At 34.5% G+C, this 12,938-nt stretch overlaps 1 protein-coding gene across 1 annotated transcript in view; it reads left to right on the top strand.

The window, feature by feature from the left end:
• RNGTT (RNA guanylyltransferase and 5'-phosphatase) overlaps positions 1 to 12,938 on the top strand; it is a 312,089-nt gene that overhangs the window by 37,059 nt on the left and 262,092 nt on the right. Inside the window, exons 7-8 of the mRNA XM_060616151.3 lie at positions 4,975 to 5,084; positions 6,291 to 6,392. Coding sequence (XP_060472134.1) covers positions 4,975 to 5,084; positions 6,291 to 6,392 — 212 coding nt within the window. The remainder of the gene's footprint in view (positions 1 to 4,974; positions 5,085 to 6,290; positions 6,393 to 12,938) is intronic.

The raw sequence follows: 12,938 nt of genomic DNA, 5'->3' as shown, positions 1-12,938 counted from the left end.
GCTATTCAATGAAAAAGGTCAAAGAGTGGCATGTTGGCTTTAGGATGTTGTGCATACTCAATCAGTGTGAGTTGAATTGATGAATGGAAAGGTAGAGCAGTATGGAATGATGATGGTGTGGCCATGGAGCATGTTGTTCAAGTTATGCAAAGATGATGGTCATTGTAAATGAAATTACTGAACTGTGAAGCCAAGGTTGTTTGATGGGTAAAGATTATCTAATGGATGTTGATGTTACCAATGTAATGATAGAAGTTAGTGCAGTGAGAAATACTGTTTTTGATGAACATGGAGAAATGACTGGATGTCAGTACATGAAGAATAGAGTGTTTTACTACTTTAGACTCTTTGGTTGCAAGTATCAGAAATTAACTCAAACTAGCTTTAATAGGAAGAAGAAATTACTATGAGTGAATGGGTAGGACTCAAAGCCAGATCTCAGGAAGGGACTGGAGCCTGGACCTGGAAAGCTATTTAGAATCTAGTTTCTGCTCTTTGTTCTTATTTTCTCATCTTTGCTTTTTTTCTATTTCTGTTTCTTTCCTTTTGTGTCATATATTTCACTAGCTTTGTCTTTTGAGACTGGCTCTTTGTGACTCCTTTTTTACCTGGGAGATTATAACTGTCCTGTATCTTCTGAGCTTACATGTTGTAATTTTAGCCACATGCAGAGACTTTTGAATCCCAATTCCAGGTTACCAGAAGAGAGAATCTAATGGATTCAGACTGAGTTAGTGGTTTGCTCATGCTCCCATCAACTTTGGCTGGAGTGGGATGTTATCTTGTAATGTCATGTAACATGGCTGTTAGGGTCCTGTCTTTGTGGATGAGAGAGCAGCTGTTGTGCCACCAACTACAGTGGATGTCTGCTCTACCACAGTTGAGTGATACAGCTGAATGGATTTAAGTCTAATTGAGAGGCAAGGAGAACAAGTGAGGATATAGGTGAATGCTTTACAGTATCCCTATGGGACTTGGGCAGTGGGAAAATGAGTGCTTTTATTTAAGAGAGAAGTGGTCTTCTTGGTGGAGAATTAGCTCTTAGTTAAGACATAGGGGACGAGGTGTTCATGAAAAAGGTTGAGGTTATAGGTTATTTATGAAAAAGAGATTCTAGGGATTATATTGGAACTCTTTGGGAAGGTAATTAGTGATAAGATTAACCAAGGAGAAGGAGCTCCAAAGCAGTGAGGACAGGACCATCAGAGAGGAAAGATGACTGGAGAGTTGATTTTGGGTGATGTCAAAGTATTGGTGACAGTCATGAGAAATGTAGATGTAAATAATTGGCAAATCGATGGTTGGAAAACTTTCGTTTTCCTGTTATTTCAATCTGAGTTGAAGATAGTTAACAGAAGCAATCCAAGAGTGACTAATTTTTATGGTTCACATCTTAACACAGTGAACTTATTTTGGTTTGACACTTTATTTTTGTTAGAGTTCCCCTTTCCTGACTCCTATTGATATGACTATGATTTGAAGTGATGGACTCATTGTAGTGAATTCCGATAGTGACTTTAGGGTTTTTAATAGTCACGCATGTCCTGTACGTGGCCCTCACATTCCTGACACCTTTGTTCATCTTTTGAATACATGCTTGTATTGATTTGGAAGAGTATGACCTATAGTTATGTTGTTTGCTTCTTTGAATTGATAGCTGGGATCATGTCTGTCTCTCACTCTCTCTGTTTAAAGTTTATCTATTTTGAGAGGGACAGAGACAGCGTGATTCGGGGAGCCAGAGAGAGAGGGAGACAGAGAATCCCACAGGCTCCTCACATGGGGCTCGGACTCAGGAAACTTGGAGATCATGATCTGAGCCAAGACCAAGAGTCGGATGCTTAACAGACTGAGCCACCCAGGTGGCCCTGGGATCATCTCTTTGAATAAAACTGTTAGTGCCTTTTCTTCATTACTAAAATATCCTTGTTACACATTACACACATACTTGCTTACTCATTCCTTCACGCACGCACACACACACACACACACACACACACAGATAACACTCACTTCTTACATATAATTTGACCCCATCTTCTGTAAAACTTTCCTCAATTTCCCTCTGACTGATCATTGATTCCTTTTTTCCTTTTTGTGATAGCCATATGAATTTCCATTTTAAGTCTGGCAGACTCTGTTTATGAAATACACTTCTTTCATCTTAAGCATACGTTATCTTCTTTTCACTTTTGATATTTCTTTATTCCCACAAACTGAAATGGTAGTTTGTTAAAAAGTGAAAGTAAATGTCATTGACTTTGAATCTCAATTATAGTATGTTTGAAAATAGTTCCAGACTTAAGACATTGCTGTTTAGATTTAGTGATCCTTTTTGAAATTATTACATAATTTTAAATAATATATTTCTGTCAGAGGAAACTTGTAATGACAGCCAAAATAGCAAATTAAGTTAAAAAGTTACTAAATATTATTGGTGTATAAAGTGCATCAGCCTTACTGTTTTTAATGGACATATTTCTACCATTTTCTGATTAATTATTATTGCAGAAGAAAGTAGGGGAAGACAGTAAAAAAGAAATTGAGACATTGTAGGAAAGATTAAGGAAGAAGAAACATAAATGAATGAGAGGCATTTGCTAGATGGTTGGACATATCTTTTATAAACAAGCTTAATAGTTGCTAAGTATGTACTGAGGCTCAATATTTATTCTTTTAAATTAAAAACAATATTTAGCTTGGGGTGCCTGGGTGGCCCAGTTGGTTAAGTGTTTGGCTCTTGATCTTGGCTCAGGTCTTGATCTCCCAGTTTGTGAGCTGGGGCCCTGCGTCAGGCTGTGTGCTGACAGCGTGGAGCTTGGTTTGGATTCTCTGTCTCCCTCTCTCACTCTGACCCTCCCCGACTCACTCTGTCTCTGTCTCTCAAGGTAAATAAACTTAAAAAAAAAAAAAAAAAAAAAAGAGAGAGAGAGAGAGATGATCCCAGATATCAATTCAGTACTTTGCTGGCAGGACAGAGTCTGCTTTGGATTCTTTCTCTCCCTCTGCCCCTCCCCTGCTCTCTCACTCTCTCAAAATAAATAAATAAACTTAAAAAAAATATTTAGCTTGTTCAGCTGCATAGAATTATTAAAATATTTCCTAGTAATATTCTAGGAAAGTACTTGGTTGAGTATTGATCCTATTTCTGTGTTTTGGTCCTTTTTATTTGCCAAAAAAAGAATATTTATGTTTTTAGGAATAATTTATGATACTTTGGCCCTTGGTTTTCAGAAATTATCCTTGATTTCTGAATATTCCTCAGGAAATACATGCTCATGAGTGAACCTTTTTCATGTAAAACTTAAAAAAAATCCTGTGCTGTTAGTACCTTTGGAATAATGGTGCTGCATGTTGAACTCTCTGAATGCTTTCTCTCTTTTTTTTTTTTTTATTTAAAAAAATTTTTTTTTTTTTAACGTTTATTTATTTTTGAGACAGAGACAGAGCATGAATGGGGGAGGGGCAGAGAGAGAGGGAGACACAGAATCAGAAGCAGGCTCCAGGCTCTGAGCCATCAGCCCAGAGCCCGACGCGGGGCTCGAACTCACAGACCGCGAGATCGTGACCTGAGCCGAAGTCGGCCGCCCAACTGACTGAGCCACCCAGGCGCCCCTATGCTTTCTCTTTTTAATGAGTATATATAGGATATAGCTTTATAAGGATATTACAGATATCTGAGTATCTCAGTCACTAAATATCTTGTGAACCTAGTTCTTATCCTCATTCTTTAGTTATTGTATTTAATGGTAGAATGGTCCTAAAGCAGAAGGTAAAAAGAGGTGATGGTGTCATATGAGAGGAATGGTACTCTTTAATCCTTTGGCTCTTGAAATCTCTAAAGTGTGCTTATTATGGAAAACAGAGTTGATGACATATAAGATAACTATAAAAAGTGATTCAGAATTAGGGGCAAAAAGTAGGACTAGTGTCTGCTGGATTACTCAGGACTCTTCCAGATTTGACAGGGACGTACATGGACTAAATACTGTGTTCTTTTTTTTCCTTTCCAAGTGGCTCGAGTTGCCAAATCTTTGCCAGAAGGTTGATCATTGCAGCTTGTAGACCATATTTTTTATTCCTTAATTACGTTAACAGCTAGAGTTGTTTTATGGATTTTTCTTGAGACTGATGCCAGCCCTCTTGTGGGTCTGAAAGTAATTGTAACATGAATCTAGACTGTATTTTTAGTCTTTAAAATTTCCAGGAGTGTTCTTTATTTATTTCATATATAAATTCTCCATCTGCTTCACTTCTGTGATATTTTAAAAATATGCTTGCTATGAAGTACAATAAGACACTTTATGTAGTTGTGAGTTAAAGAATTTAAATTAAAAATTCAGTGATGAGTAATAGTTTTTCTTATATCTGAAGACTCTACCACTTTGTCTACTGTTACACTCTTATTCTAGTTTACAAAGGTATATATATCGTGGGTGTTTATCCCCTTAAAATCCATACTCCATCAGAGATATAGCTCCTCTTTCTGTCCGTAGTGAGAACTAGTAGTGAATGGTATAGTGTAGACCTGAGTTCAAATTCTGTTTTTACCTCTCAAATAAATTGCATTCAGTCTCATTTACTCATTTGTGAAATAAATACACTGTAATCTACTTTTCATAGCTGTTATAAGAATTAGAGAAAATGTTTGTAAAGTGTCAGATCCTTTGCCTACCTCTGAGTAAATGGTAGGTAAGTTGTTATTGCTGTTATTAATGAGTAATGTCCATTTGAGTACTTTGAAATATGATATAGACACTGGGCTATATATGTACATTGAAAATCATATGCTGGATTAAGGAAAGTGAGTGTACAATCCCAGGGGGAGTTTATAGATCTTTCTGGAGCAGACCATTTCTGTTTCATATATTTGCTCAGACGTAAAAATAAGCAAGTCTATCTTTCAGTCTTTGGAAATAGATTTTCATTTCTAACAAAATATTTTTCTTCTTCTTCCTTTTTTTTTATCTTAAGGGTGCTATTTTCCTGGAAGGTGTAACTGTTAAAGGTGTAACTCAAGTAACAACTCAACCAAAGTTAGGAGAGGTACAGCAGAAGTGTCATCAATTCTGTGGCTGGGAAGGGTAATAACCATTTTAAAGTTTTAAGTAAAACTTAACTCTTAACTCTGCAACATTTAACATTAATGCAAACATTGACACAGCTTCTTTGCTCCTTGAAGATTGAATGTTTACACAGAGTGCTTAAAAAGATATCAAGGAAGAGTTTGTCAGATTTTTTTCAAGAACAGTTGAGTCAAAATTAGACTACTAGACAGTTGAGTCAAAATGAAATGACTCAGACATGTCTTCTGAATAGAATAGAAAGTTACTTTTGTCACTATCCAGTATTTTAGTGTGCTTGATTCTACTATTGCTGATTAATGTTTGTATCACCATATCATTTTATTAAGGGAGAATAGGTGCCACTTGAATGTACCACATTTTCCAGTTTTTCTTTAATCAGAAACCTGGGGGAATCAGTTTTATATATATAAGTATATTTATAGAAATATGTTCTGCCCCCCACCATGACCTGAAAATATCTATCAGTCATTTCATGGGAGGAGATTCAGGAGAGAGTTCATTGTTCTAATCTTTTGCTCTCAGGTCTTGTCTATGGTCATTTCTGTTGATCATTGCTGTCTGTGGCAGAAAATTGTAATACAGCTGGAACGTGATGAAACAGGATTGCTAATTGTTAAAAATTCTTCATATAAAGAACTTTTTGACTGGTATATTAAGATCAATTACCCAGAAATAATTTTAACTAAGAGATGAAATGAAGTAATAATGATTTCAGTGTTGTGTTAAACCCTTGCCAGTGTACTTCAATCTTGACCTATATTTCTCCTGTTTTGTCACTTCTGGGCATCTTTTGAGCAGAAATTTGCCAACCTTGTAGAGTTAATGCCAAGTTGGCAGAGTCATGATGGAGGAATATGAGGTCTAGAATAACGTACGATAATTAAGGCAAGCAAGATTGAAACTTCTTCCTGAAGTAAACTTGTAAACATACCTGCTTTAGCTTTAGATCATGAATATTAATATTTAAAAAGCCCAATAGTTATAGTATGTAGTGGCAATTAGAATCTTGTTAACTCACATCCAAAATGTCTAGAAGATAATGTTTTGTTAGCATTCTTGGGAAAGCTGATATTTTTCCAGTTGACATTAATCTCATGATAGGGAGAATGTTGTGGTAAGTGTGTGACTAATGTGAGATTGGTTTAGGACGTATTGCTTTGTATGGATGCCAGCCATAATAGTAATAAAATGTTCTCCTTTAAGGTCTGGATTCCCTGGAGCACAGCCTGTTTCCATGGACAAGCAAAATATTAAACTTTTGGAGCAGAAGCCATATAAAGTAAGCTGGAAAGCAGATGGTACTCGGTAAGTTAGATTTCTAAAACAAATTATACAAATAATTCTAATACTTGAAGAATACTGCTTTGTTGGTAAAGAAGGTTTGTACTCTTGGAGTGTGAATTTCTGACTTGAACAGCAAAATAATCATGTTTCAAATATATAATTTTTGTTTTGCTAGTATTCTTAGTTATGTAAGTCAGTTTCTCTCATTCTGCTTCATTTTTGGTTTCAGACTTCTTTTTTATTAAAGATTGTATTTTTGAGTAATCTTTGCAGCCAACGTAAGGCTTGAACTCACAACCCCGAGATCAAGCATTCCATACTCCACCTACTGAGCCAGCCAGGTCCCCCTGCCCCCCAAATTCTGTTAGTTTGACATAAATCTATACCAAATTTAAGTTTGAGAGTGTTTTCTCTTGATGATATTGTCCTTTTTGGCATGTCTGCTGCCCACCACCTGTGTTTAGTGGTTGTTGAGCACTTCTCAAATTAACAGATGTGTTGTCAGTTTAGAATCTAAAAATTACCAAGTCTTTCTGATACTTTGTTCCTTCGAATATTTTGTTCTCTATTTTGTTCCTTCGGATATTTTTCTCTTAATTTTTGCTAATACTTTTTGTGATTTTTATACACTCTTGTGGGTGTTACAGTCTTACAACAAAGCTTATCTTCAGTTTGATATTCTTATGCTTTTAATTAGTATAAATTTTATGATCCTCAGTAGTATTTAACTTTTTCTATTTTGTAGTCCTTATTTTTATGGCATTGCAATATGTATTTTTTTATCAAATGTTTTGATAGTTGAAGTAATTATTTTAACAGATGTTAATATAGAAGTCCTATTAACTTTTTCAAAATAAAGACAATATTTCAGAATAATTAACAGAACATATATACAGTTTAGGTTTTTTTTCCAGCTTTATTGAGATATAATTGACATATAACATTATGTAAGCTTAAGGTGTAGAATGTGTTGATTTGATACATGTATAGATTGCAAGATGAGTACTGTTAGCTAACAACTCCATCACTTCACATAATGACCATTTCTCTTTTGTGGTGAGAATATTTAAGATCTGTTGTCTTAGCAACTTTCAAGTGTATAATACAGTATTATTTACGGTCACCACTATGGTGTACATTAGATTCCTGGAACTTACTTGTCTTGTAACTGGAATTTTATACCCTTGACCAGTACTTCCCCACTTCCTCTACCTTCTCAGCCCCTGGTAACCACTGTTCTAGTCTCTGTTTCTATCAGTTTGATTTTTTTTAGATTCCACATGTAAGTGCTATCATCTAGTATTTGTCTTCCTCTGACTGACTTATTTCACTTAGCACAATGTCCTCAAGGTCCATCTGTGTTGTTGTAAATGGCCGAATTTCCTTCTTTCTTATGGCTGAATAATAATCCATTGTATTTATATAGCACATCTTTATTCATCTGTTGATAGTTATTTAGGTTGTTTCCATATCTTGACTATTGTGAATAATACTGCAATTAAAAAGGGGATGCAGATATTTCTCTGAGATGCTGTTTTCACCTTTTCATTTTTAAATGTTATTTTGAAGATGATATAGGTTGCACTTAATTTTTGTAAGAAGCTTTTGAATGTCAAGGTGGCAGTTACACCTTTTGGATCATGTTATCTTCATCTACATTTTGCTTGTGGTGACCTTAAGAGAGATCTATGAAGATATGGAGTGGGGCAGATACAACTTGATTTTAATGTTAGGTGAATATAATGACACCATTTCAACATGCTTTGCTTTTTAGTAAAAAAAAAAATATATATATATATATATATATATATATATATATATATACACATACATACTTTTTTATTGGGGAATATATCAAAATATTTCCTTTCATTTGTCTTTCTTTGTTGGAAACCCATCTTTCCTTCCAACCTAGCATTTTCTAGCTTTTTGGGGGGGTGGATTTTATGAGTAACACAGGCTCATTAAGCAAAGTTCAGAAAATAACAAGTGAAAAGAAGAAACTAAGTGATTTTATCACATAGAGATAACCATCATCATCATTGTGGTCTTGATTTTGTTTTTTTTGTTTTTTTTTGGTTATGAAGCAGTTGTATTAATGCTTAGTATAGTGAATCCAAATAGTTAAATAACAAGTATGTTTTACATATGTATGTTCATTTTTTCATATTATTTTGAATTTAAAAATGAAGTAAATTAAAAAATTAATATTAATACATGGTAAAATTTTAAGCAATATAGAGATATCAGATGGTAAATTTAAGTTTGCCTTGTGTGCTTCTAAGACTGTTCATTCTACAAGGATAGATTTATAAGGATAGATACAGCTAAAGATTCAGATACAGACAATTTGGATGATTCGTCCCTTCCATGCCCTCCTCCTTATGGATGTATAATTTTGAAGGATAAATAAAAATTGCCTGATTGCTTATTTTCAAATGTTAAAATTATATCTAATTTTTTTGGATTAGAATAAGTTTGGAATCTATTAAATTGGTAGTAAGGATTAGCAGAAGTTAAGTTGTTGATATATATTTTTAATAGCTATGTAACAATGTCTTAGGGTTTATTAATAGATATGTAGTATTGTAACAGTGTTACCTTTGTAACAGCTTCCTACCTCTGAGTGGAGAAGGAGTGAAAATGATGAGGTGCATTTCTCCAGACTTGATACTATAAAATGGCCCTGGGGATTTGGGAGTGAGGCATAGTTTTGATCTGATGAGTTTCATATTCTGGATATTCTTTACTTTCTACCTTGTCTTCTCCATAATATCCAGGCTGTGATCTTGGCAAACCTTGAGCAGAATAACAAAGTCTGTAAAATTTGCCATTTGTATTCAGCCATCCTACATTTATTTTCCCTCCTCTGCATTAGTATGCTCCTTTCCCCATGTCTCAATGCTGTCAGACCTATAAATGATTCGCTACGGTAATTTGAGCTAAGATGTTTTGACTGATAATGGAAATATCTTATTTCTCATGGACCTGTGCTCCACCAAAAACAAAAGGAGAACCTCTAAATATCTTTTTGAATAACTACTCTGTCTTGTGATGCTTTAATCTGTGAGGAAAAAATTTATGTGACATATTTTCTGGACTAGTGCAAAATCTTTCTTTGGCACAGTAGAATTTAAGGCCAATAGCATGGGGGAGGGACTTTCTGTGATTTATAGGGTGAAAAAACCCCTCGGAGGGCTGTAGAATGGTCTAGGAACCCATGGAATTAGAACAGCTGATCAATAGCCATGAGCCCTAGACTCCACTTTATGTATTCATTTATTATTTATTTTTTTATTTTTTTAAGTAGTCTCTACACCACTGTGGTTGACAGTGAGATTATGACCTTTAGATTAAGAGTTGCATGCTCTACCCACTGAGCCAGCTAGGTACCCCACTTTATTTTATTTAAAGCCATGTTGTGAAAGGGGCGCCTTGGTTCATGAGTTCGAGACCCGCTTTGGGCTCTGTGCTGACAGCTCAGAGCTTGGAACCTGTTTCAGATTCTGTGTCTCCTCCTCTCGCTCTGCCCCTTCCCTACTTGTGGTCTGTCTCTCAAAAATAAATAAACAGTAAAATTTTTTTTTTTTTTTTTTTTAAGCAGTCACACAAGTCTAAGCCACATTTATTTGCACATGTATAGTAATGGCAACAGATACTCCAAATTCATACAAATTGATAAAACAACAAAGTTAATCACTTGGTACACTTGTGTGTTATCTTGCTTACAGATTCAAGTGTAGATGAACTTCCTTCATTCTGTAAACTTTCATACAATACTTAAACAAAAACTCTTGAAAACACATATTGGCATGTTTCAGTTAGAGCCAACACAAAAGTTAAGACAAGACCACAAACTCAAAAACCAAGTTTAGAGTATACTTTTCTACCTCCCTCCCCTACAAAGTGATTATTTTCTTCAATAGATGTATATGCTATATCACACAAGTAGCCATGGAGACAAAAGAATGATGCTCCCATAATCATGAAGAAAATGCCAACCAAAGTATACTGTTTTAAGTTATCTACCAAATATATGATTTATATATGAGAAACAGGGGGAAACAGTAAAATTTTTTAAGGTCATGTTATGATAGGGTTAGGGACCTCTTTTTATTATCCTTATTCCCTAGTTTATTGGCTATTTATTGTATCTAGCAACAGTATTTAGATGGAAGGATCTCTGAAATTGAGTGTGCTATGAGACCTGGATAGAGTTAGCAATAAAAGGTAATGCCTAGGAATTTTTATTAGTCTGGACAAGGCCTGGAGGTAATAGTGACAGTTTTGACAGGAATCTGTTGTAAGTTCTAAAACATTGTTGAATAGGGACTATTTCCTTATTGTAAAGCCAAAGAATATAGATAGAAATACAGAATTCCTTAAAAATGAAACAGTGAGAAATTTGTATTAGTTATATAGGTAAATTGGTAAACACTAAGCCACTGCAGTCTCAGAAATAGGTGGAATCATTTTGTTTGATAGAAGATTTTATAATAGTGTGTCTTACATTTCATTAAAATCAGACTTTTAAAAATGAGATGTCTCCTTCTGTCAAAACATAGTATTTCTTTCTTCATAGCACTTTTCATTATCAGAAGTTACTTTTTCCTTTCTAATTATTTTACTTCTGTATCTCCTACTATATTGTAAGCTTCACAAGATTAGGGAGCAAGCCTGTCTTCTGTACCTTTATATCAACAGTGATTGCAAGGCATTATGCTAGTAGATATTGAATGAATATCTATTCTGAGTATTCAGAATAGTATTGAGTGTTTTATGCTCTTGAGAGATCTGTAGCTTCTATAGATTGAAATATTCTTATTTTATACTTTTCCTCTTTTTTTAATTTTTCTTTTTTTACATTTATTTATTTTTGAGAGACAGAGCACAAGTGGGGGAAGGGCAGAGAGAGAAGGAGACACAGAATCGAAGCAGGCTCCAGGCTCTGAGCTGTCAGCACAGAGCCTGACGCGAGGCTCCAACCCACAAACTGCGAGTTCATGGCCTGAGGGACGCTCAACCGACTGAGCCACCCAGGCGCCCCTCCTCTAAATATTTTTCATGATCTTTTGGTTCATTGAATGGATTGAGAAGGGAAGAAAGAAGGTCATATTAGAAAAACCGTACTGAGGAGTAGAAAGAGCACAGAGATAGAAGTTAGTATACTGCTTAGCATTAAATGATTAAATGATTAAATGAAAGAATACAATACTTAATCAGATAGCATAAATAACGTGTGTTATATCTAGGACACTACATATAACTTGACCCATGGGAGAATTATACTAAAATCAAATTAATGTGTAATTTGTGATTAATGAAACCATGGCATTGTAATTGATAGTACTTGATAAAGGACTTGTAAAATGTGAATATATACATATTTCAGAGCTATTTAAGATTTACTGATATGTTTGTGCTTATAACTGATTTTTTTGATGGATATATTGCATAAATGTAAATAATACTACAGAATAACAGGTTTGAGTGTTCTATATCTAAAAAGCAGTATTTAAGTCTTAAAGGTTCATTGACATATTTGGAAATTAGAACCAACATTAATTAACACTTTTAAAGTTGGGAGAAAAATTAGGTGAAATGAGAGTATTGGAAGTTACTGTGAAACCGAGCTTAGCAGCTCTAAATAAGACTAATAAGAGAGACAACACATGTGGTTAAGAGTACATTGCTTTCAAGGAAGACAAATAGCGTTTGTGGTTTGGTCCTCTTAACTTTGTATCTCCATGCCTTGCATAAATGAAGCAAATTTGAGCCTTAGTTTTCTCATATGTAAAATGAAAATAATATTCTTAGGGTTGTAAGTTTGTAGTGAAGTGTTGATATAAAGTGCATTCTAGAATAGCCCTGATATACAGTAGATGCTAATATATTTTTTAAAGTAATTATTGATAGGTATGTACTTACTATCATTTTGTTGTTTTCTGGTTGTTTTGTAGCGCTTCTCTGTTCCATTTGTTCTTCTCTTACTCTCCTTACGATTTATGACTTTCTGTAGTGTTATGTTTGGCTTTTTTTCCTCTTTATTTATTGTGTATCTATTACAGGTTTTGGGTTTGTGGTTACCATGAGAATCCTATCCTGAGATTATAGCAGTCCATATTAAGTCGTTGGCCACTTAAGTTTGAACACATTTTAAAAGAACTTTTTTACTTTTTCCTCCACATTATATATATGTTGTCATACTTTACATCTCTTTTTTTCATAATTTTTCATCTAATTAGGGCCCTTTCTTTTCCACCTTAAAGAAGTTCCTTTAACATTCTTGTAAGGCCCTTAGTGGTGGATGAACTCCTTTACCTCTTGTTTGTCTGGGAAACTCTTTATCTCTCCTTCAATTCTGAAAGATAACCTTACCTTGTAGAGTATTCTTGGTTGTAGGTATTTTTTAGCTCTTTGAATATATCATGCCACTCCCTTCTGACCTACAAAGTTTCTGTTGAAAACTCAGCTAATAGCCTTATGGGCTTTCTCTTGTACATAACTTTTTGCTTCTGTATTGCTGCTTTTAAAATTCCTTAATCTTTACATTTTAATTACTCTGTG

The sequence above is a fragment of the Panthera onca genome, chromosome B2, assembly GCF_046562875.1.
Source record: "Panthera onca isolate mPanOnc1 chromosome B2, mPanOnc1 haplotype 2, whole genome shotgun sequence".
Taxonomy (NCBI): domain Eukaryota; kingdom Metazoa; phylum Chordata; class Mammalia; order Carnivora; family Felidae; genus Panthera; species Panthera onca.
This window is presented reverse-complemented; position numbering and strand designations above follow the sequence as displayed.